This window comes from Balaenoptera borealis (assembly GCF_965194805.1).
Source record: "Balaenoptera borealis genome assembly, chromosome: 19".
NCBI lineage: Eukaryota > Metazoa > Chordata > Mammalia > Artiodactyla > Balaenopteridae > Balaenoptera > Balaenoptera borealis.
This window is the reverse complement of record NC_138878.1, coordinates 65,460,896-65,483,546: the sequence shown is the minus strand read 5'-3', so window position 1 is coordinate 65,483,546 and position 22,651 is coordinate 65,460,896. Positions and strand designations below refer to the sequence as shown.

General features: G+C 54.4%; 1 protein-coding gene across 1 annotated transcript; it reads left to right on the top strand.

The window, feature by feature from the left end:
* Positions 1–1,594: 1,594 nt before the first annotated feature.
* PRKCG (protein kinase C gamma) lies at positions 1,595–20,915 on the top strand. The gene is made up of 18 exons (XM_082367915.1): positions 1,595–2,241; positions 2,756–2,787; positions 3,836–3,918; positions 8,224–8,335; positions 8,485–8,616; positions 9,203–9,359; positions 10,024–10,158; positions 10,454–10,541; positions 10,814–10,843; positions 12,788–12,940; positions 13,275–13,463; positions 14,805–14,896; positions 14,988–15,050; positions 15,155–15,293; positions 17,028–17,108; positions 18,213–18,320; positions 19,737–19,877; positions 19,973–20,915. The coding sequence occupies exons 1-18, from the start codon at positions 1,610–1,612 to the stop codon at positions 20,159–20,161; spliced, it is 2,556 nt and encodes an 851-aa protein (XP_082224041.1). The 5' UTR covers positions 1,595–1,609; the 3' UTR covers positions 20,162–20,915.
* Positions 20,916–22,651: the final 1,736 nt, after the last annotated feature.

Sequence of the window (22,651 nt, the reverse complement as noted above, 5' to 3'; positions counted from 1 at the left end):
GTCAGTTTTCGGGGCCACCCCCGGCCCCTATCATCTCTCCTGGGGTACGGCGGACGCCTGGAGGTGGCCGGAAAGCCAGTGGACCCCATGTTTTGGGGTTTAGGAGAGTACTCGGATTCTCTTATCTCCCCTTCGGCTTCCAGAAGCTTGACCCCGACCCCCAAAAGTCGCAGAGAAGATGTGGCTGCCGGCCCGAGCCCCCAGGCTACGCCGCAGCGGGCCATCCCGCTTCGCGGGGCATGCCGGGAGAGAAAGTTCTCGGTCGCGCTGCGAGAACAGCTGATCTGCAGGACCAGACTACAAGTCCCAGAATACATTGCACCCCGCAGCCTCGGGCGGGCCGTGGTTGTCCTTGGCAACAGAGCGGTTCTACCGGTGGAGCCGGGACTAGGAAGCGCTCGGGAGCTGGGGGAGTGACGGAGCGCGACCAGAGAGAGGCAGAGACTCAGGTGGGGCGACGGAGGGGAGAGACAGGAGGAAACCTGACCGGGCCAACGTTCGGAGAGACCCTCCCAATCCCCGGGCAGAGATGCACAGAGTATTCCAGAGCCAGCGGGGGAAAGAGATTGAATCACTGAGAGACGTGGAGGGAGAGAGAGAACCCCAGAGACGAGAGGGATCCACAGAGCCAGAGAGATACATAGAGTGGGTGAGGAAGGGACAAAGATAGAGCTGGGGAGGGGAGAAGGAGAGGGAGAGGGAGAGAGAGCAACTTAAACATTCCGAGAGAGACCCCCAGCGATAGAGGGATTGACAGAGCCAGAGAGTGGGTCAGAGAGAGGGACAGGCGCAGAGAGATACAGAAGGAGGAAGAGGCAAGCACGAACGGAGAGCGAGATTCGTAGAGACACAGGAAGGGAGAGAGACAGAGACAAAAGCATCTACAAAGACACGGACACGGGGAGGAGGGGAGAGAAATCGAGGGAAATAGAAGAGGACATAGAAAATGAGACAGGGAGAGAGACAGAGATTGACTCTCAGAGAGAAAGACACGGAGGGAGGGAGAGACAGAGATCCACAGAGCCAGAGAGACAAAGAGACAGGGAGAGGAAGAGATTCAGGGAGACAGAAATGCAAGAATTTATGAGATGGGGAGAGACAGAGGGAGACTGATTCACAGTGAGACAGACATGAAGTGAAAGAGAGAGACACACCAGGACCCAGAGGGGGTCACAGGATGAGTGACAGACATAAATGGAGATACACAGCGAAGAAAACAGGAAAATAAAAACAGAAATTCTCAGAGATAAGGAAAGGAACCCAGACCCACCCAGAGAGACACAGAGAGCACGAGGACTAGGGAAAGGAACAGAGACCCAGGGAAATGAACACTCCCAGAGGGAGACCTAGAAGTACAAATTCACGGAAGCCTAGAGAGAGAAATCAAGACTCGGGTGGCATCAGAAAAAGTGAGACACCAAGCCTCCCTGCTCAACATTGGACCCCAGCACTAATACAAAGTTTGTACAATGAAACAGAGTGACACAATCAGAGACAGAGATCGGAGAGGAGCTACAGTGGGCTAACAGGACTCACCGAGGCACCCTAGTCGGGGAGGAAGACGGGGCCGGGCGACAGATTGGGGAGGGGGCAGGGCACGGCTCGGAGGATGCCCCCTCCCTTCAGCCAGCCCCCGGCGTGGGTGTGCGCACGTGTGTGTGTGTGTTGGAGGGGAGGGCATTTGTCCCAGGTCTCAAGGAGGGGGACGCCTTTAAGCCGAAACCCCGCCCCTCGGTCGTCATGGCAACGCCTCCCCCCACCCGGGGCTCCCACATTTCAGCAGGTGCCTGAGCTGGAGCTCCCACCACCGACGCCGCCCGTGCCTCCGGCTCCTCCGGGCCCTTGCCCTCGGCTCTCCGCCGCACTCGCCCGCTCCCCCTGGCGGAGCCGGCGCGCCCCGGGGTGCCGCTCCCTGCCCTGCGCGCTCCGCTCCCGGAGGTGCCTCGCCCCTCTCCTTCCCACCTCGGAATCTCCCGCCGTCTCTTTTGCTCTTACGAGCCTTCGGCTCCTTGCCCTTCCACCTGTTTCCCGAGAAAGGCAGGATCCTGGTCCCTGCTACGTTCCTGGGGCCATGGCAGGCCTGGGCCCCGGCGGAGGCGATTCAGAGGGGGGACCCCGGCCCCTGTTTTGCAGAAAGGGGGCTTTGAGGCAGAAGGTGGTCCACGAAGTCAAGAGCCACAAGTTCACCGCTCGCTTCTTCAAGCAGCCAACCTTCTGCAGCCACTGCACTGACTTCATATGGTGAGGGAAGGGGGCTGGGGCCCTGAGGGATAAGGAGACTAGGGCTAAAGACCCCTGACGCACCAGACCCCACAGTGATGAGGAAAGAGGGGGCTGCAGCCCTGGCTCCTGACCCTAGGGTAGGAGGGGTCTAGGGGCCTGGACTCCTGGGTCAGAGAGAGGAGGGGCCTGGGCCTGGACTCCTGGGTCAGAGAGAGGAGGGGCTGGGGGCCTGGACTCCTGGGTCAGAGAGAGGAGGGGCCTGGGCCTGGACTCCTGGGTCAGAGAGAGGAGGGGCTGGGGGCCTGGACTTCTGAGTCTGAAGGAAGGGGCTGGGGGCCTGGGCTCCTGGGTCTGAGAGAAGAGAGACTGGGGGGGCCAGAATTTCTGGGTTCTGGAAAGGAGAGTCAGCTGGGGCTCAGACTCCTGGGTCCTGCAGGAGGAGGATGGGAGGACTCAGGCCTCCTATGACTGGCAGAGGTGAGAGGTCCAGGTACCCTTTTCTGCACTGACCTCAGATCCTTGACTCTTACAGGGGGATTGGAAAACAGGGCCTGCAATGTCAAGGTAAGAGCTGGGGACCTGGACTCCCAGGACCCTCAGGAGGGTGGAGGCTGGGGCCCCACAGCCTAGGCTGCTTGACACACGTGTCTCTGATCCTCAGAGAGGCGCGGGGGAGCCCGGGGCGGGGGGGTGTGGCAGAGACACAACCTGCAGTGGGGAGGGAGCTCTGACGGCGGGGCCAACGCGGAGGTGGTGCTGGGGGCCCCTCCCTCGGCCGGCTCCAGGTGGGGACAGATATTTGGAGAATCTGTTGCCATGGGAACAGTGAGATTTTGGAAAAGGGGAGCTGAAGGGAGGGGGGGCTGGAGATGCAAAGTCAGAGCCCCCCCCAGGCTGCCGTTGCCATGACAACACCACCGTCCTAGGCAGGGGCCGGCCGGGTGGGGTCACCGATGGGCGGGTGGGGGCCGGGTGGGGCCGGCAGTTATGGGGGCCGGGAGAGGGGGCCGAGTCCTAAAGCACCAGCTGCTACTGCTGAGAACCGAGTGAGTCAGGGAGGGGGGCGGGCCGACAGCGGCGCCCCCAGACTCACTTCTGCCCAAGTTGATGCTCTCCGTTCTGTTGGAGGACCTCTCCCTGTGTTTCCTCTCTTCTAGTTGGCCTGCCTCTCTCCTGGCTTTCTTATCGCTGTCTGTGGGTCTGTGTCAATGGGATCCTGTTTTCTCTCTCTGTCTCCATCTCTTTGTGTCTTTCTCTGTCTTCCTCTGTCTTCCTCTCTCTGTCTTTGCCTCTCTCTCTGTCTCTCTATCTCTGTGTCTCTGTCTCTGTCTCCCTTTGGCTGTGGGTATGCATTGGGCTCTCTGTGTTTTCTCTGTTTCTGTGATTCTTTGCATTTCTGTTTCTTTCTTTGGGTCCACGTTTTGAATTTCTTTCTCCCAGTGTCTCTGTTTCTGTCTCTCTGCATGTCAAGGTCTCTTTGATTTTCTCTGTATTGGACTCTATGGGGATCCTCCTCTCCTGGTTTTCTTTCTGTCTGGGTCTCCTCTGTTTCTGATTTACTGTCCATTGGGTTCTCTGTCTGTCTCTGTGTCTCTATGATTCTCACCTTCAGTCTGCAGCTTTGTGGTTCATCGACGATGCCACGAATTTGTGACCTTCGAGTGTCCAGGCGCTGGGAAGGGCCCCCAGACAGACGTGAGTGCCCAGACACCTGGTTTTTCCTCCTCGGGCTGTGCCCCCGCCCTCACCCCCTCGGCGTCCGTCCCAATTTCTCCTGCTATTTTTAAGGCTGGGAGGGGAGGGGGGCTGGAGAGATAGGGAGAGCTAGTCTGGCCCAGATTTCCTGCCCTTGGCCTGGAAAGGGGGAATGAGAGGGGACCAAGACAGGCTGGGGACCCAGGCGGGGGAGAAAGAGGAGGCGGGGTGAGGGGACCTCAGCACGGATGTGGGCTGTGATCCAGGAGTCAAGAGATTTAAAAAATAGAGAGCTGAGGGACAGAGAGAGAGACAGAGAGACAGAGAAATCGATGCAAACACCGAGATCCTGAGATGAGACAGAGAGAGAACCCAGAGGTGCAGAAAAAAACAGAGACCCAGACAGAGAGATTGGGGCAGAGAGAGTGAGAGCAATGGAACAGAGACAGTGACACAGGAGGAAGGAAAAGGGGACCCAGAAAGACTGGAAGAGACAGAGACAGAGAAACTCAGAGAGACAGGGCGGTAGATACCCAGAAAGGGAAACCAGAATAGAAAATGGTAGATAAGGATAACTGCTTAGGAGGTGCTGAGAGAGGGAAGCCCAGAGAGATCCTGTCATACACATGCACACACATGTGCATTTTCAGACATCCTGCCCGTGTGCACGCACACACACACATATATATGCATACACAGACCCCTGTGTACACACACACACACACACACACACACATATATATGCATACACAGACCCCTGTGTACACACACACACACACATATATATATGCATATTAGACCCCCGTGTATGCACACACACATGTGCATGTACAGATCCCCCATGTGCGCTCACACAGATACACACAACCGTTCTCTCCCTCCCCCCGCCCCCCAACATCAAGGGCTTACAAGGACTGTCCGCCTTGCTCCCCTACCCCTGATCCCTCCTTCACTTTCTTTCTGGCTGTGGGGCTCGTCTCTCTGAGCCTCAGTTTCCCCCTCTGTATAATGAGGCTCACCGTCCAGTGTTGACCAATAGAACTTTCTGCAACGACGGAAGCGTTCTGTATCTTCGCCATCCAGCTACCAGCCACCGCAGCTAGCTGCCAAGGGACAGAAATTTCAATCCCATTTAATTTGAATTGATTTCAATTTATTTTTTTTATTGAAGTATAGTCGATTTACAATGTTATGCCAATCTCGTGCTGTACAGCAAAGTAACTCAGTTATACACATATATACATTTTTTTTTTTTTTTTTTAATTAATTAGTTTATTTATTTATGGCTGTGTTGGGTCTTCATCTCTTTGCGAGGGCTTTCTCTAGTTGTGGCAAGCGGGGGCCACTCTTCATCGCGGTGCGCGGGCCTCTATCGCGGCCTCTCTTGTTGCGGGGCACGGGCTCCAGACGCGCAGGCTCAGCAGCTGTGGCTCACGGGCCCAGTTGCTCCGCGGCATGTGGGATCCTCCCAGACCAGGGCTCGAACCCGTGTCCCCTGCATTGGCAGGCAGATTCTCAACCACTGCGCCACCAGGGAAGCCCTATACATTCTTTTTTAATATTCTTTTCCATTATGGTTTATCACAGGATATTGAATATAGTTCCCTTTGCTATACATTAGGACCTTGTTGTTTATCCACTGATTTCCATTTAAATAGCCACCTGTGGTTAGGGCTACCATGTGGGACAGTATCAGTCTAGATGCCCCCAGTCCTGTTTTTTTTTTTTTTTTAATTTATTTAGTCAATTTATTTATTTTTGGCTGCGTTGGGTCTTCGTTGCTGCGCGCGGGCTTTCTCTAGTTGCGGCGAGCGGGGGCTACTCTTCGCTGCGGTGCACAGGCTTCTCATTGTGGTGGCTTCTCTTGTTGTGGAGCACGGGCTCTAGGCACACGGGCTTCAGTAGTTGTGGCACGTGGGCTCGGTAGCTGTGGCTCGCGGGCTCTAGAGCGCAGGCTCAGTAGTCGTGGTGCATGGACTTAGTTGCTCCGCGGCATGTGGGATCTTCCCGGACCAGGGCTCAAACCCGAATCCCCTGCATTGGCAGGCGGATTCTTAACCACTGCGCCACCAGGGAAGCCCGGGAAGCACCCCCACCCCCCACCCCAGGCTTGTTTTGACAGTTCAGGGAAGTCAGGCAGGATAAGAGCCCAGGGTCTGACACAGGGCTGGAGATGGTTTTATGATTAGCAGATGAAGAAAGAGGCAGAATGAGAGAGAGAGAGAGAGAGAGAGCACCGCGGAAGTCCATGAGGCATTTTGCCAGCTTGTCAGGTCAAGAAAATTGTTTACATAGAGGATGTGACTTCTGAGAACACATATCAAGCACCACTGTCTACCAGCACCTATATATGTTATGATTGGCTGCCTCGCCTGCCCGCCTCCACCACCAACAAACACTACATCTGATTGATCCAGGGCTCATTGCGTGCACTCATCAGGTGTCTTGTATAGAGTATAGGACTGAATCTGCTTAACAGCTTATGAGGTTAGGTATTGTTCCTGTCCTCATCTGACCGAGGCTCCTGGGCCAGGACACCTGGGCTTGAATCCCACCTCCACCGCGTATTGGTTCTGTGACCTTCCAAAAGTTTATTTACCTCCCTGCACCTCTGGAGTTCCTTGTCTATAAAATGGGGATGGTTACCATGCCCCCATCTTATAGGACTGTTTTAAGGACTAAATGAGTCAAATACTTGGGACGGCACCTGGTACATAGCAAGACACAAACTATTAATTATTATCATTGTAAAATTATTACTATTACTGATGAGGAAACAGAGGACAAGGTCTTTCCTCTGTATCACTCTGGCTTTCTTTTTCTTTGTGAAGCCTATGCTTTTAATCTTGTTGTCAGCAACACAGATCAAGGGCTTAAGAAATGCTCAGGGCTTGACAAGCATGATTTCATTCAGTCTTCACAAGAACCCTTTCAGGGAGGGCTCATGGCCCCATTTTATGGGGAGGAAACCTGAGTCTCTAAAAAGGGTGGTGTGGGGGGGAGGCCACACAGCTGGGTGGTCGGCAGAGTCAAAAATCTGGACCCTAATCCTTCGAACTGGAGCCCCAGTACCGTCTCCTCTTTAATAGCTACTTTCACCTTGAGAATAATCACAACAGCTTCTATGTCAGGTACCCTGCTGGGAATTTTCACCCACAGCATCTCATTTCATGCGGCAGGAACACTTTGAGCTAGGGTCAGCTGAAGATCTTTAGAGGTCCAGCACATGCAACTGCCAACGCCCTCCCTCCGTCCAAGTATAATTCAAAATAGAATCCCCACTAAACTGCAAAATAAGTAAAAGCCCAAGAATGTCCTGAATTTTCACCCTAGGGATAACTCTTGCAATGCATTCTTAGAAAAAGGCAAATATCAGATTATTTAACACTCAGACATTGCTGAGGGTGGAAGGAGGAATGCTTTTACTGGTGTCTTAAATTCATGCTTAATTGGACTCGACATTTAGCATCGCTTCAAGATATACATTGTTTATTTCCACTGGGCAGAGGAGGGCGCTGAGACTCAAAATTGGGCACTTACTTGTCTGAAATCACGCAGCTGGGAAACGGCCCAGCTCTTGATTAAACCCAAGGGTATGTGGGGACTGCAATAAAATCACTAATAATAACCATGGCAGTAATGGCAGCAGTAACACTATTGAGCACATTTAACATGCCAGACACTGCTGTGTTGTTTACACTTAGTCTTTCATTTAGGACGCCTGGATCCCTAAAACTGAGAGGTCATATTCTCCATCCCACAGGGGGCTCAGAGTAGGCAGATCATCAGCGGGTAGACATTGACAGAGGCTGACAGTGAATGATCTGAGGTTCATGGTGGCCCACAAGTCCTCGGAGAACAGCTTGTGGAAGGCTGGGGATTAGGGACTATGGGACTTTGGAAGCCTCCACTTCCTTCAGGTTCTTCCCAAATGCCACCTTGTTAGTGAAACCTTCCCTGATCACTCTATTTCACAGTCCCCTTCCCTACTTCATTTTTGTCCAGAGCACCTATTACCATCTGTAATACTATATATTTTACATATCGTGTTTATTTTCTCTCTCCCTCCATTAGAAAGTAAAGTCCACATGGACAGGAGTTTTCCTTTGTTTTGCTCAGGGCTGGGTCCCGGCACCAGGAGCCGTGCCTGGCACACAGGAGGTGCTCAATAAATATTGTAGAGTGACTGAGTGAGATGGAGAAGCAGGAAGACTGGGAGAGCAAGGCGGAAGAGAAAGAGTTCAGAGGGATGTTCTTTTAGTGCGCCCTGCAGACCCCTTCTGACCGGCTCCTCCCTGCCCCCAGGATCCCCGGAGCAAGCACAAGTTCCGTCTGCACAGCTACAGCAGCCCCACCTTCTGCGACCACTGTGGCTCCCTCCTTTACGGGCTGGTGCACCAGGGCATGAAGTGCTCCTGTGAGTCTACGCTTGCTGCGCCCGCCAGAACTTGGCGCTTCCGGGGCCCCTGCAAAAGTGCAGTGTCTGGGTTCCCGGTGAATGCTGGGGAATGGAGTCTGGGGTTAAGGGCGGGACCTGAAGTGCTACCCTCAGTTCTGTCCCCCCAGGCTGCGAGATGAACGTGCACCGGCGCTGCGTGCGCAGCGTGCCCTCTCTGTGCGGTGTGGACCACACGGAGCGCCGCGGCCGCCTGCAGCTGGAAATCCGAGCTCCCACTTCGGATGAGATCCACGTCACGGGTGAGACCCCGCCCCCTCGCCTGGCCCCGCCCCTTTACCGGAGCGTGAGGAACCGACTGAATTCACCTGAGCTGCCCACCCCGCCCCTCCCCCCGACTCGGAAAGGCCACGCCCCTCACGAAGGTCGCACGCACACTCCTGACCCCACCTGCAAAAGCTGAGCACCACTCGGCCGCGCCCCTTCTAGCTCGAGGCCCCTTCTCCAGCCACGCCTCTGGCGACTTTCAGCGCCTCTTAATGGCTGTTCTGGGCATCAAGGTCCTGGGGGTGGAGGGGTGGGGGGTGGGGAATGAGAGAAGAGCTGGTTCCGAAGAAGGTTCGGGTTTACTAGTGGTGATATGGCCAGGGTCCCGACTCCTGGGTCCTAATGGAGCCAGGGGCTTTGGGTTTGATCTCTGGGTCACTGGCTGGGGAAAGGGCTTCATGCCCTGTCTTCTGGGCACTGGAGAAGTAAAAGATCAAAAACACCTGGGTCTTGAGAGAGGATGCTGAGAGATTGGAATTCTTGATTGCTGGCTGGGGGAAGGCTCGGGGGTTTCTTCCTGGATCTCTAACCCCATCTACCCTCCTTCCCCTCCCCGCTCAGTTGGCGAGGCCCGTAACCTCATCCCAATGGACCCCAATGGTCTGTCTGATCCCTATGTGAAACTGAAGCTCATCCCAGATCCTCGGAATTTGACAAAACAGAAGACCCGGACGGTGAAAGCCACGCTAAACCCTGTGTGGAACGAGACCTTTGTGTTGTGAGCCTCGGGTGCAGGGGAGGCTGTAATGACCGACAGAGAATGATCTGAGGGTCCTGGTGGCCCAGAACACCCTAGAGAGCAGGTGTTAGGATTGGGGGAATCCCAAAAAGGGCAGAAGAAGGTGGTGGGAGAAGAAAATGAAGTGGTTGAGGGAGAGGGATGGAGATACAGAAGGCGAGAGACAGACATCTGTGTGCTTAATCTCCAACAAAGCTCACCACTTTAGAATGAGACAGGGATCCGAGAGAGAGATAGGCAGACCCTGCGACTCAGAAGAAGAGACATAAACCCAAAGAGAGACACAGAAGGAATGGCGGCGATGGGTGGGTGGCAGGGAGGGAAAGAGAAGCCAACTGACAGAAAGACAGACGGACCGACCTGGAGGGAGGAGAGGGGCCCCGTGAAAAGGAGAGGCCTGGAGAGAAAGGCCAGGAGACAGAGATGGGGAAGAGCCAGGGGGGGGAGGGAGGCTGAGAGAGCTGTCTAGGTTTACTTAGGCCCAGACAGGGAGAGAGACGCTCTTCGGGAGGACCTGGGGTGGCAAAACACTTTACAGAGCAGGAAACAGGCCCCAGCTCACGGGGTTTGCCTGCTCTTCCCCAGGGTGGAAAGGTGGGCAGCCAAGAGCTGGGCCCCTCACTGCGCCACCCCCTTCCCGCAGCAACCTGAAGCCGGGGGACGTGGAGCGCCGGCTCAGCGTGGAGGTGTGGGACTGGGACCGGACTTCCCGCAACGACTTCATGGGTGCCATGTCCTTTGGCGTCTCGGAGCTGCTCAAGGTTCCCGTGGACGGCTGGTGAGGGCGGGGGAGGGGCGGGGCCGGGCGGGGCCGGGGGCGGGGCCCCGGCATCTGCATCAACTTCCGTGGGTGGTCTCTCTCCTCTAGGGCACTATCTTTTCTACCTCCCTGTGCTTCTTTATCTCTTTCCCCCCCCCCCCCCGCCCCTCTCTCCTTATCTCACTCGTTCTCTCTCTATCTCTGTCTCTCTGTCTCTTCCCTCCTTCTGATGCCTCTGCCTCTCCCGCGGGTGCCCCCCTCCCCATCCGTCTCCCCTACTCCTGCCCCGCTCTGGTCTCCGTCTGTCTGTCAGGTACAAGTTACTGAACCAGGAGGAGGGCGAATATTACAATGTGCCAGTGGCTGATGCTGACAACTGCGGCCTCCTCCAGAAGTTTGAGGTACCCAGACCCCGGCTTCCCCTCCAGGAGCCCAGCCCCGTCACCCACAGTTCAGAGCTGGCCTTTCCCGAACTCCATCGCTGCTTGCCCACTGGCCCTGGGACTGAAATTCCCAGAAAAGCCTGGAGTTCTTTCTGCTCTTCTAGGGCACTGCTGGGAATTAGAGTTCCCATCCATCCCCCTGGCTTGGGGGTCTGGGGACCCCCATCCCCTGCTTTAGGGCAATCTCCTACCTCTCTGGGGGCTCTGACTCTGGCTTTCTTCTCCCCCAGGCCTGTAACTACCCCTTGGAACTGTACGAGGTGAGCAGAGCTGGAGGCCTGGAATGGAGACAGTTTCCTTTCCTGTGGTCTGTATCTGTCCCCCCACCTCTCTCTCCTCCAACATCTGTCTTCATTTCCACACACATGGGTTGAGCACATACTTGCTGGCAGGTCTTGCCCTTGCTGAGTAATCCTAGCTCTCCAGAGCCGAATCTGACCCTCAGGCAACTCCCCAAGGTAGGGACACAGTCACAAATACTCAGATTCCAGGATGATGTGCTAAATTAGAGGTAGCCCAGGGAACAAAGAAGCATAGAGGAGGCACTAACCCCAGCCTGGGGCCAGGGGGTTGGGGTGGAGGTGGTCAGGGAGGACTTCCCTAAGGAGGTGACACCTAAATTGCTCCTTGAGTTTTTCTGCCTATTTATCATTGTACCTTTCTCTCCTCCATTGTTTTTTTGACTTACTGAACACCTATTTCCTGAGGTTTTATGTAAACCAAGCCCTATTCTGGGAGTAGAATCAGGCCATTCCCTGGGGAGCTCCTCTTTCAATATAGGAGAAAGTTACAGATAGAGAAGGAATGTGTTTGATCATGGAGATGACCTCAGGCACTAGGGAGTCCTAAGCCTCTGGCAGGACCTGGGTGAGTCAGAGAAAAGTTCGTAGACAGGAAGTGCAGGATTCCCCAGGGAAAGGACAGGGAGATGAGATTTCCAGGCCAAGGAAGGAATAATGCGCTCTCTCTCTCTCTCTCTCCCATTTATTCTTTCAAAAAACATTTTGTTGAGCCCTCTGTGTGCAAGGCATGGTTCTAATCACTGGGGATATAGCAGAAAACGAGAGAGAGAGAGAGAGAGAGAGAGAGAGAGAAAGAGAGACAACCTCCTGCCCTCATGGGGCTTACACTTGGAGGAAGGCATTCAACAGAATAAAGGAGTGAATGATCCTATGTCAGAAGGCGATGTGTGATTATGGAGAAAAATAAATGCTAAAGAGGATAGGGAGTGCTGTTTTTTGAGATTTTAATAGCAATAAGCAGAGAAGCCTTCACTGAGAAAGTGACCTTTGGGCAAAGACATAAAGGAGATGAAATAGTGAGCCTTGGGGATAGTGGAGAGCCTTCCAGGTGGAGGGAAGATCACGTGCAAAGGCCCTGAGGTGGGCCCAGACCAGCAGTGAGGCTGGAGCAGAGGGAGGGATGAGGGATGAGGGTGGGAAGAAGTAGGAGATGGAGTCAGAGAGAGAAAGGGTGGGGGTGGCCTCGTCATTTATTGGAAGGATTTTGGCTTTTAAACCAAGTGCGATGGGAGGGCATTGGAGGTGGCCTGAGATGATTTCTGTCTGGGCAAGATGACTGCCTCTGTGTCAAGAACAGATGGTGGAAGGAGGAAGAAGGCTACTGTGAAGGCCCAGAGGGGAGTTGCCAGTGGCTTCGCCCGGGGGACAATGATGGTAAAGGTGTTCAGATTCTGGGTGTGCTCTGAACATAGAAGAACAGGATGTGCATTCAGCACTCATCTCCTGAGACCTTCATCCACTCAACACACTCCTGCTGAGACCCAAGTCATGTGCTGGGTGATGGTAGAAAAACAGAAAGCAGGAGGGAGACACAGTCTCTGACTTTAATGGACTTTGATTTCTGGCTCTGCTTTTTAACCTGCTGTGTGACTTCGGGCAAGTTACTTAATGTCTCTGTGCCATCTCCTCTAAAATGGGGGGTGGGTGGGTGACAAGGGTCTCCTGGAGGATCAATGGCATATAGTAAGCTATCTAAGTGCTAGTTGAATAATAAACCCTCCAGGCTACGGGAAATCAGAGAAAGCTCTTAAGCCAAAGAGGGGGGTGGAAACAACTTTTTTTCTCTCTCCATCTTTCCATCTCTCCCCGTCCCTTTCGTTCTTGGGTGCTGTCTCGCTGAGGGGCACCTCCTTATCCCCTTCTGGGGTCTGACTAGCTTCGGATCTCTCCCCTTTCTCACAGAGGGTGCGGATGGGTCCTTCTTCCTCTCCCATCCCCTCCCCGTCCCCTAGTCCCACCGACTCCAAGCGCTGTTTCTTCGGGGCAAGCCCTGGACGTCTGCACATCTCTGACTTCAGCTTCCTCATGGTTCTAGGAAAAGGCAGTTTTGGGAAGGTTGGATTCCTGGGGCTCTGGGAGAAGGGGGAGAACGTCTGGGGGTGGGGCTCAGGTTTCTGGTTCTGAGAGATGAAGTGCAGGGGGGAGGGAACTAGGCTACTGAGTCCCCAAAGAGAGTTTGATGGGGCCTCTTGAGTTCCTGGAGAGGAGAGGCATAAAGATGTGGATACTTTCTCTGAGGGGGTAGTTGGCAAGGTCAGGGCACCTGGTCCCCTGAGAGGGAGAGGGAGGACCCGGGACTCCGTTTGTTTGTGTCCTTGAAAGGGATGGGTAGGGACCCGCACCTCTGGGTCCCCAAGAAGGACTGGGCCTTTCCCGCCTCTGCCGCTAGGTGATGCTGGCCGAGCGCAGGGGCTCCGACGAGCTCTATGCCATCAAGATCCTGAAGAAAGACGTGATTGTCCAGGATGACGACGTGGACTGCACCCTGGTGGAGAAACGCGTGTTGGCCCTGGGGGGCCGAGGCCCCGGAGGCCGGCCCCACTTTCTCACCCAGCTTCACTCCACTTTCCAGACCCCGGTAAGAAAGGAGGCGGCAGAGGCCGGCTCAGGAGCCCTGCCTCATCCCCACTGGATGGATCAAACGTTTGCTTTGAGATTCTGAGTTTTTGGCAAGGCGGAAGAACCCTGTGAACTCTGACTGGGTGTGGCCGGCTCCTCAGTGGGCGTGGCCAGAATGCAGGTGCCCTGGAGGGCATGGCCACAAGGCTAGGATCCTGCGTGGGAGTGGCCTGAAGCCCCTAGGTCTTGAGTGGGTGTTTTTTGAGTAAGGGCTTCTGGAGTAAAAGAATGCGTGGAGAATGTCTTCTAAGTGAGTGAGTATGCCTACAAGTGGGCTCTGAGTGATGGGATTGTCACTCTTGGATTCTGAGTTCAGGACTTGTCAGAAACAGGGTGTTTCCCGAAGGTTGTGGCATGGGACAACGAGTCAGAACTGTCAGGGGTTAGAGAGAGCGTGACTCTACTTCCAAGAGCTCTGAGTGGGCGTAGCCAGCTTCCTGGAGGTTTTGTTTTGTTTTGTTTAAATTTTTATTCATTTATTTATTTATTTTTGGCTGCATTGGGTCTTCATTGCTGCACATGAGCTTTCTCTAGTTGCCGCGAGCGGGGGCTACTCTTCGTTGCGGTGCGCGGGCTTCTCATCGCGGTGGCTTCTCTTGTTGTGGAGCTTGGGCTCTAGGCACACGGGCTTCAGCAGTTGTGGCACACAGGTTTAGTTGCTCCACGGCATGTGGGATCTTCCCGGACCAGGGCTCGAACCCGTGTCCCCTGCATTGGCAGGCTGATTCTTAACCACTGTGCCACCAGGGAAGTCCCCTTCCTGGAGTTTTTTAAAAATTAGTACTGTATCGGGAATTCCCTGGCGGTCCAGTGGTTAGGACTCCAAGCTTCCACTGCAGGGGGCCCAGGTTCAATCCCTGGTCAGGGAGCCAAGATCCTGCAAGTGGCACGGCACGGCCAAAAAAATAAAAATAAATTAAATTAAAAATTACTTTCATTTGCTAGTGAGGCCCGAACAACTTTGGTTCCTAACAGGTGGCCATGATTGCATATGCATGTGAGTGGATATGGAAAGAGGTTTCAGTACCCCTGGAATTTCAAGCAAATGGTGGGCGTCAATCTTAAATTCCGAGACTGGAGGACCGGAACACCTGACAGTTCGGAGTAACAGGGGATGGGGTGGGTGGAGATTCTGCAGTGGCCGGTTGAGAATCTTTGGGGCCTCCCCGTGGGCACAGACAGTTGCTCTGGATTTCTGATTGGGTGGATCCGGAGCCTTTGTCTCAGGTGGGCAGGAATGGACGTTTCCAACCCCTGGTGGGCGTGTCCTCGCCTCTAAGTCCTGTCCACTCCTCCCCAGGATCGCCTGTATTTTGTGATGGAGTATGTCACTGGGGGCGACTTGATGTACCACATTCAGCAGTTGGGCAAGTTTAAGGAGCCCCATGCAGCGTGAGTCTTGGCCAGGAGAGGAGGGTAGAGGGAAGGTGGAAGGGAGTGGGCTCCAGTCTCTGGCCTTCTGACTCCCCACCTCCGCCTCCAGGTTCTACGCAGCAGAAATCGCCATCGGCCTCTTCTTCCTTCACAATCAGGGCATCGTCTATCGGTGAGCAGTCCTAGGCCTTTCAGGGGAGGGAATCAGACCCCCAGAAGAGAAGGAACTTGAACTTAAGGCTCCAGCCCGTTGAACTGTGCCCTTCCCACCCGCAGGGACCTGAAACTGGACAACGTGATGCTGGATGCCGAAGGACACATCAAGATCACTGACTTTGGCATGTGCAAGGAGAACGTCTTCCCCGGGACCACGACTCGCACCTTCTGTGGGACCCCGGACTACATAGCCCCCGAGGTAATCCTACCTCCGCTCCTCTTGGTGCTCTCCAAATTCACGGAGTAGCTGTGGCTGGTCGTCTCCTATTCAGAGTATGGGGACTTAACCCTGGGGTCTTTACACGAGTCGTGGGTGTTCCAGCAGCAAGCAGCGCAGAGAGGCTCGTACGGAGCGTTGTAAGTGGGCGGAGCTGAGTCTCTAAATAGGCAAAGTGGGGGGACCTGTGGGTGAATGTTCTAAAAGAGCAGGACCAGCTCTAGGGATTCTAGGAGAACAGGGCCTGTTACTGGCCTGTTCTAAGAAGGTGGAGATGATTTCCAGTGTACTCTGAGTGGGTGGGCCCCATCCCCCTAGAACATTAGGCATGTGGAGGGTGTCCCCTGAATATTTCAAGTGGGCAGAGTATGCTCTGATTTTGTTAGGGGGGGGTGAAGCTAATGATCTGACTGTATGTAAGTAGACTGAGAGCACGTCCTGACTTCTCACTTGATGGAGGAGGTGGGGTTGGTGGTGCCCTCCTTGATCTTTCCTGGCGATTCTATGATAGTGCCCAAGTAACCAATGCCAGTGGTTTCAAAACATAGCTGGTAATCAGAATCACCTGGGGAGATTTTGAAAAATACACACATCTTCCTGCCTCTGACTCTGGCCTATTGTGGCTGGAATTCTTCAGGGCTGGGAACACCTCTCTTTAAACAGTCCCCTAGGGCTTCCCTGGTGGTGCAGTGGTTAAGAATCCGCCTGCCAGGGCTTCCCTGGTGGCGCAGTGGGTAAGAATCTGCCTGCCAATGCAGGGGACACGGGTTCGAGCCCTGGTCCGGGAAGATCCCACATGCCACGGAGCAACTAAGCCCGTGTGCCACAACTACTGAGACTGCGCTCTAGAGCCCGTGTGCCACAACTACTGAAGCCCACACGCCTTAGAGCCCGTGCTCTGCAATGGGAGAGGCCACCGCAATGAGAAGCCCGCGCACTGCAAGGAAGAGTAGCCCCCACTCGCCGCAACCAGAGAAAGCTCGTGCGCAGCAACGAAGACCCAACACAGCCAAAAAAAAAAGAATCCGCCTGCCAATGCAGGGGACACGGGTTCGAGCCCTGGTCCGGGAAGGTCCCTCATGCCGCGGAGCAGCTAAGCCCGTGCACCACAACTACTGAGCCTGTGCTCTAGAGCCCGTGAGCCACAACTACTGAGCCCACGTGCCACAGCTACTGAAGCCTGTGTGCCTAGAGCCCGTGCTGCACAACGAGAGAAGCCACCACAATGAGAAGCCCGCGCACCACAACGAAGAGGAGCTCCCACTCGTCACAACTAGAGAAAGCCCGCGCACAGCAACGAAGACCCAACGCAGCCAAAATTAATTAATTAATTTATTTTATTTAAAAAAAAGAAACAAAAAACAGTCCCCTAGAAGAATCTGACATGTGTCCAGATTTAAGACTCTCTGGTCTCTGAAATTCTGCCCTATGCACCTGATATTGTAAGGAGAGAGTCCAGTTACCTAGATATTCTGGATGGGTGGAACTTGCGACTGGGTCTTTAGATAGTCTTTATATTTGGGACCAAAGGAATGTTCCAAGTAGGTAGTTTGTTTCCCAAATTTTCCAGAGGATGGAGCCAAAGTGTTCTGAATGGGAAAAGTTTGTGCTGAAAACATTTAAAGTGGGTAGGGTTCCCAGGCGGTGAAGCCAGAGGGGCCCTAGGTTTCTTGAATCACAAATCATAATCCCTTGCCTTCCTTCCTCCCCTGCTAGATCATTGCCTACCAGCCCTATGGGAAGTCTGTCGACTGGTGGTCCTTTGGGGTCCTGCTGTATGAGATGTTGGCGGGGCAGGTAAGGGAAGGTGGGGAGAGGCTGGTTTGACTAAAGGCAACACGGATGGGGTGCCACCTGTTACGTGGCCATTATCTCAGGAGGAGCAGGTCAGGAAGGGATGTCTGTCTATAGGCTAATGAGGTGTGCTAAGCTGTGGGGAAGGTCAGCCAGATAGGAGAGCGCTCTCCGTGGTCCTGAAGCATTATCTTCCCACAGGCTAGGGGTTCCTCACCTTTCTTGTGTCATGGACCCCCTTCTCAGAACAGTGTTTTTAAATGCATGAAGTAAGATAATAGCATTACAAAAGAAGCCAATCATATTGAAATATGGTTATCAGAATGTTAAAAGTTTAATTGGTAATTTAACCAACTAAATAAATTTAACTTAAATGCGTACGGTTGTCTAAACCTATTAGAATATGGACCTATATGTGATATCCTACTAATGAATTAAGTGGTAATATCTCACAGGAATAGGAAGTAAATAGGAAGGTCTACCAGTAATTTTGAAGTAGAAGTGACTGATTTTTTGAGATATTTGCAACTCTTATGTGCTACAAAAGTATCTGTGATTTCCATCGGTGATGAAGTCACAGTTACGACTAATCGGGTTTGTTTCCTATAATTTCCATGAATGCTGAATTTCAGTTTTAGATTTTAAAGAATAAAGATGCATGTTTTTTTCCCATTCAAATTCATGGCCCCCCACAATGGTGCAAACAGGCTCCCTAAACCTCACATTAAGAATCTTTGCCTGGGTGCTGCTTTTGCTAATCCCAGAAGACTGGAGGCCACTCATCCAACTGGGAGAATGCTTTTACAGCTTTTCCTGCAGTTTTTCTCTCTTCTATTTAAATGACACGTTGCCTAATTAATACCCTGCCAATTTACATAGCAGAGAAAGAGAGACAGACCCGCAAAGAGGTGCAGAGAGCTGAAGCATCTGAGATAGAAAACAATGGAGTCTGAAAGTGAGAAAGATATAGCTTTTGCGGTTTGGTCAGATTTTTCCCTAGGAATTTGGGGGCCCAGGGGTGGGCTGTGGTCATGGTGGGCAGTGAGGGTGTGGAAGGTGCGGCCAGGTAGTTTGTCAAGTCTCTGACTATCCCCTCTACTTCCTTAGCCCCCTTTTGATGGGGAGGACGAGGAGGAACTGTTCCAGGCCATCATGGAACAAACTGTCACCTACCCCAAGTCGCTTTCCCGGGAAGCTGTGGCCATCTGCAAGGGGGTGAGAGACCTAACTCCCAGATTCTCCAGACCCATAAGCCACATGCCCCACTGCTGCTGTCCAGGGCTGCCCACACACTGTCTACGTGCACCTTAGGAAAAGGCTCCCGTTCCTCAAGTTGCTTTGCTCCCGTCTGCTGAAAAAATTTATATAATACAGAGATTTTGTTAGAACAATAACATACTGCCCTGCTGCCACCTGCAGTCCAAGGATGGCCTCTACCGTGTCCTCCTGTGCTAGCCCCTCTCCCCAGCTCATGGCAGGAAGTGCTGGAAGGCCAAGGCCCGCCTCTCCAGAACTGGCTGCGTCAGGTGAACCTAACTCCTGCCCCTTTTCTTCCTGCGGGATCTCGGTTGGGCAAGTCACCAAAACTCTAGAAAACTCCATCTCCTCCTCTGGGGTTGTGGAGTTAAGGCAGGAGGAAGAGCCTAGCCTACAGCAGCTGTTCCACAGATGTTAGGACATTTCTGCTTCTAGCTCCCGTCTCCATGTCTCTCTGACTATCTCTCTCTGGGCTTCTGTCTCATCCCTCTGCCTCCATCTACGTATCATGGGGCTTTCTGTGTTGCTACCTTTTTTTCTGTGTCCTTCGGGAATCTCTGTCCACCTTTTGCATCTTTGTTCTCCTCTCTCTGGGTCTCTATTACCTTCTCACCCTCCCCCCCTTCACATACACACACACACACACACACACACACACACACACACACACACACTCTGGATCTCTATCCTTCTCTTTCTTGGTCTCTCTCCTCTTCCTTTTCTGGGTCTCTGTCTTCCCCTTTCTCTGAGTCTCCGCCCTCATATGGGGTCTTCATCCCTCTCTCTGGGCGTTTGTCTCCTGGGTCTCCATCCTCTTCTCCTTCTGGACCTTTGTCTCCCCCACCCCTGCCCCTGCTTGTCTCTTACCTTCTCTGGGTATCTGTCCTCCCTCTGAGTCTCCCCCTCTCTCTGGATCTCTATTCCCCCTTTTCTCTGGGTCTTCAATCTCCTCTCTCTCCCCCCTTCTCCCTCTCTGACACTTTCCCTCTTTCCCTCTCTCCCTCCATCCCCCATCTGGGATTCTTTCTGTTTCCCCTTCCTCTCTTTCTGGGTTTCTCCACCCCTCATACCCTCACACCCTAATTTTGCTTCTTTCTTTGTCTCTCCCTGGGTCTCTGGATCTGGGTTTCATCTACCCCATCTCATTTATTCCCCCTCTTCCTCTTTCTCTCTTCCTTTCTTCTTTCCACTCCCTCCCCTCATCTCTGTCCCATCCCCCCCCCGCCACGCCCCCCCCCCCCATTCTGCTCTTTCTGGATCTCTATGCTTGTCTCTCTGTTCCTCCTTCCTTGTCTTCCTCTCTCTCTGTCGTTCTCTGGGCCTCCCTGTCCGGGACTCTGTCTGTCTGTCCGTCTCTCTCTGTGTTTCCTGCAGTTCCTAACCAAGCACCCAGCAAAGCGCCTGGGCTCGGGGCCAGATGGAGAACCCACCATCCGAGCTCATGGCTTTTTCCGCTGGATCGACTGGGAACGGCTGGAACGATTAGAGATCGCGCCTCCTTTCAGACCCCGCCCGGTCAGTCACCTTCTGGGAACAAAATCTTGGCCCCTAGAGGGTGGAATATCCATGAGCTCCAGTACTTCATGTTTCCCTCCCGGTGTTTCCCACAGTGTGGCCGCAGCGGCGAAAACTTCGACAAGTTCTTCACGCGGGCGGCGCCAGCGTTGACTCCCCCGGACCGCCTAGTTCTGGCCAGCATCGACCAAGCCGAATTCCAAGGCTTCACCTATGTCAACCCGGATTTCGTGCACCCGGATGCCCGCAGCCCCATCAGCCCAGCGCCTGTGCCAGTCATGTAATCTCACCTGCCGCCACTAGGTGTCCCCATGGCTCCCTCCGCCGCGCCAGCCTTACCCCTACCCCACGCGCCCCCCACTTCACCACCCCCTCCCCAGTTCTAGATCTTGCGCCCCAACATTCTGGCCTCTGCCCTCCCCCTCCCTGCCCCGGGTTCCAGATGCCCCTCCCAAGCGTTCCTGGCATTCTAAACTCCATACAATCTCTGGAGTCTTGCCGTGTTCTAGATTCTGCTGCGCTGAGCCCTAGATTCTGACCTGCCTCAGTGTTCTGGATTGCGCTCCACCAAGTTGCAGAACCACCAACACCATCCCAACTCCAAGGAGTTCTAGACTCCATCTTGGTAGAATCTATGCCTCTTCTTCTTCTTCTTCTTTCTTATTTCTGGGAAATAGTGTCATGGGACGGGCTGTTTCAGACTGGGATTTCAGAACAACCCCCCACCTCCGAGGCCCCACCTACCTCCACTCCATTCTGGAGTAAGTGGGAAGCTGTGCCTCTGTGCTCCAGTGCCCCTCTTCTACACTCTGGGGATTCCTGGGATGTATGGAGGATCCTCTCCCCAGCTGTTCTCAGTCAGCTTTTGTCCTAGACTCCCCACCCTAAACCCACCACTGCATGGCTTCTCCAGTCCTGCTCGGAACCCAACCCCTACCCCAGTGCCTGCCACTCTCGGGGACTCTCCCCACCCCAATCCTCTGCCTCTCCCACCCTGCCACAGCTGCTGGAGAATAAATTTGGGATGCTGATGCTGAAGTGTCTGGATGTTTTCTTCTAAGCTTGGAGAATGAAGGGGGTGTGCAGGTGGGACAACGACTGAACATAGAAACAAACAGAGAGAGACAGAGGCTGAGGAGGGGTCTGCAGAGAGATAGGGAAAACGCAGAGACCCATCAAGTGAAAGATGATGCCCACAGCATGAGAGTAAAGAACAGAGACCTGGAGAAAGCAGAGAGAGAGAGAGAGAGCGCGAGCGCGAGCGAGCTACACACAGAGTGCCATAGAGAGGATCAAAGTGGACACGTGCAGGAAGAGGCAGCGGTGTACTCATAGACCACTGAGCGTGTCAGGTAGAGATCCCGGGCACAAAGACAAGCACGCACATATTCGCCCAGAGCAATAAGGCTCACACACTGGCACACTGAGACCCAGCGACTGGGAAGTCCTAAGAGGGAGGATGAAAGGCAAGCCTGCTATTGAGAGACCCCCAAGACAGAGAAACTCGTGAGCTTAAGAATCAGAGACTGAGGCAGAGGGCAGGCAGACGCGCCCTCCGGGCCTCTTTCCCTTGACCCACTTGCGAGCGAGGGGCGTGGAGAGGGCAGTCCAAATAGACTACACTTCCCAGCAGACACTGCGGCGGACCCTTCCCCCAAGTGCGGCCCCCGCCGCCAGGGCTGATGGGAAGTGTAGTCCCTGGACAGGGACAGGCCAATGGAATGGTGTGCCTCCGTCGGTGTATTTGGAGGGGACTGAGCTTCAAAGCTTCGCAGGCTCCCTCGGGGAACCCCGGCGTCTCTTCGGCCCTGCAGGCTCTTGGGTTTACGGGACTCTGTCCAGTTGGATGCTGGGGCTTCTCCTCTCTTTCCCAGCACCGCCGCGGTACCCCCAACCGGTACCCGCGGCCCCCTGCCCCTGCTCCGACCCTCGGCGGCCGGCCTGCCCCTTTAAGAGTGGCCCCGCTGACATCACGGCGGGGGGGGGGGTGGGTGCTGGCCCGGCTCCGGGCTCCGCGGTGGCTGCAGGACCCGGCTCCGCTCTGCGCCCGCCTGCTGCTCAGGGGACCCCGGCCCGGGACGCCCCCTCCAGCTTCTTCCAGCCGCCCAGACCCCAGGCTCCGCCCCACGCCTGGGCAGAGCCCCAGTCTTCATCAGGGTACCCCAGGATTGCCCCTGCTGTCTCTTCTTCTCAGGGTCTCTTCTCTCTCTCTCTCTCTCTCTCTCTTTCTCTCTCTTTCTCCCTACCTCAAGGTCTCTGGGTCTCAGCATTTCTCAGCCCAAAGGTCTTTGACGGTCTACCTGTCTCTCTCTGTCTGTGACCTCTCCACTTCCAGGACCCCAGAATCTCTGAGCCTGGAGGAAGAGGAGGGATCCTAGATCAGATCTCTGCCTCTCCATTTCTCTCTCTGTCTCTTTTAGGCCATCTCTGTGTCTCCTCCAGTCTCCAGACCTGCGAGTCTCAGAATTTCACAGCCTCGAGGTCTCGGTGTGACTCTGGATTCTCTTCTCTGTCTCTCTGCCGCTCTGTGTGCCCCTGCCCCTCTCGGGCTCTCTACCTCTGTTTCTATTCTCTCTCGCTCCCTGCCTCCCCCATTCTCGAGGCCCGTCTCCCTCCCTCCCCGCATCCTTTCCCCCCTCCTTCCCTGCCCCTCCCCTCCTCCGCGGTAGCCAATGAGCGGCCGCCGGTCCCAGCTCCCGGCGTCGTCCGCCGAGTGAGGCCGCGGGCGCGGGGGGTGGGGGGTGGGAGGCCGGGAGGGGGCCGGGACGCCGGGC

Coding starts and splice junctions, on each gene's coding strand:
- PRKCG (XM_082367915.1), top strand. CDS start 1,610: ATGCCCCCTCCCTTCAGCCAGCCCCCGGCGTGGGTGTGCGCACGTGTG. Junction 8,617..9,202: donor GGATGAGATCCACGTCACGG/GTGAGACCCCGC, acceptor CTCCCCGCTCAG/TTGGCGAGGCCCGTAACCTC. Junction 15,051..15,154: donor AATCAGGGCATCGTCTATCG/GTGAGCAGTCCT, acceptor TCCCACCCGCAG/GGACCTGAAACTGGACAACG.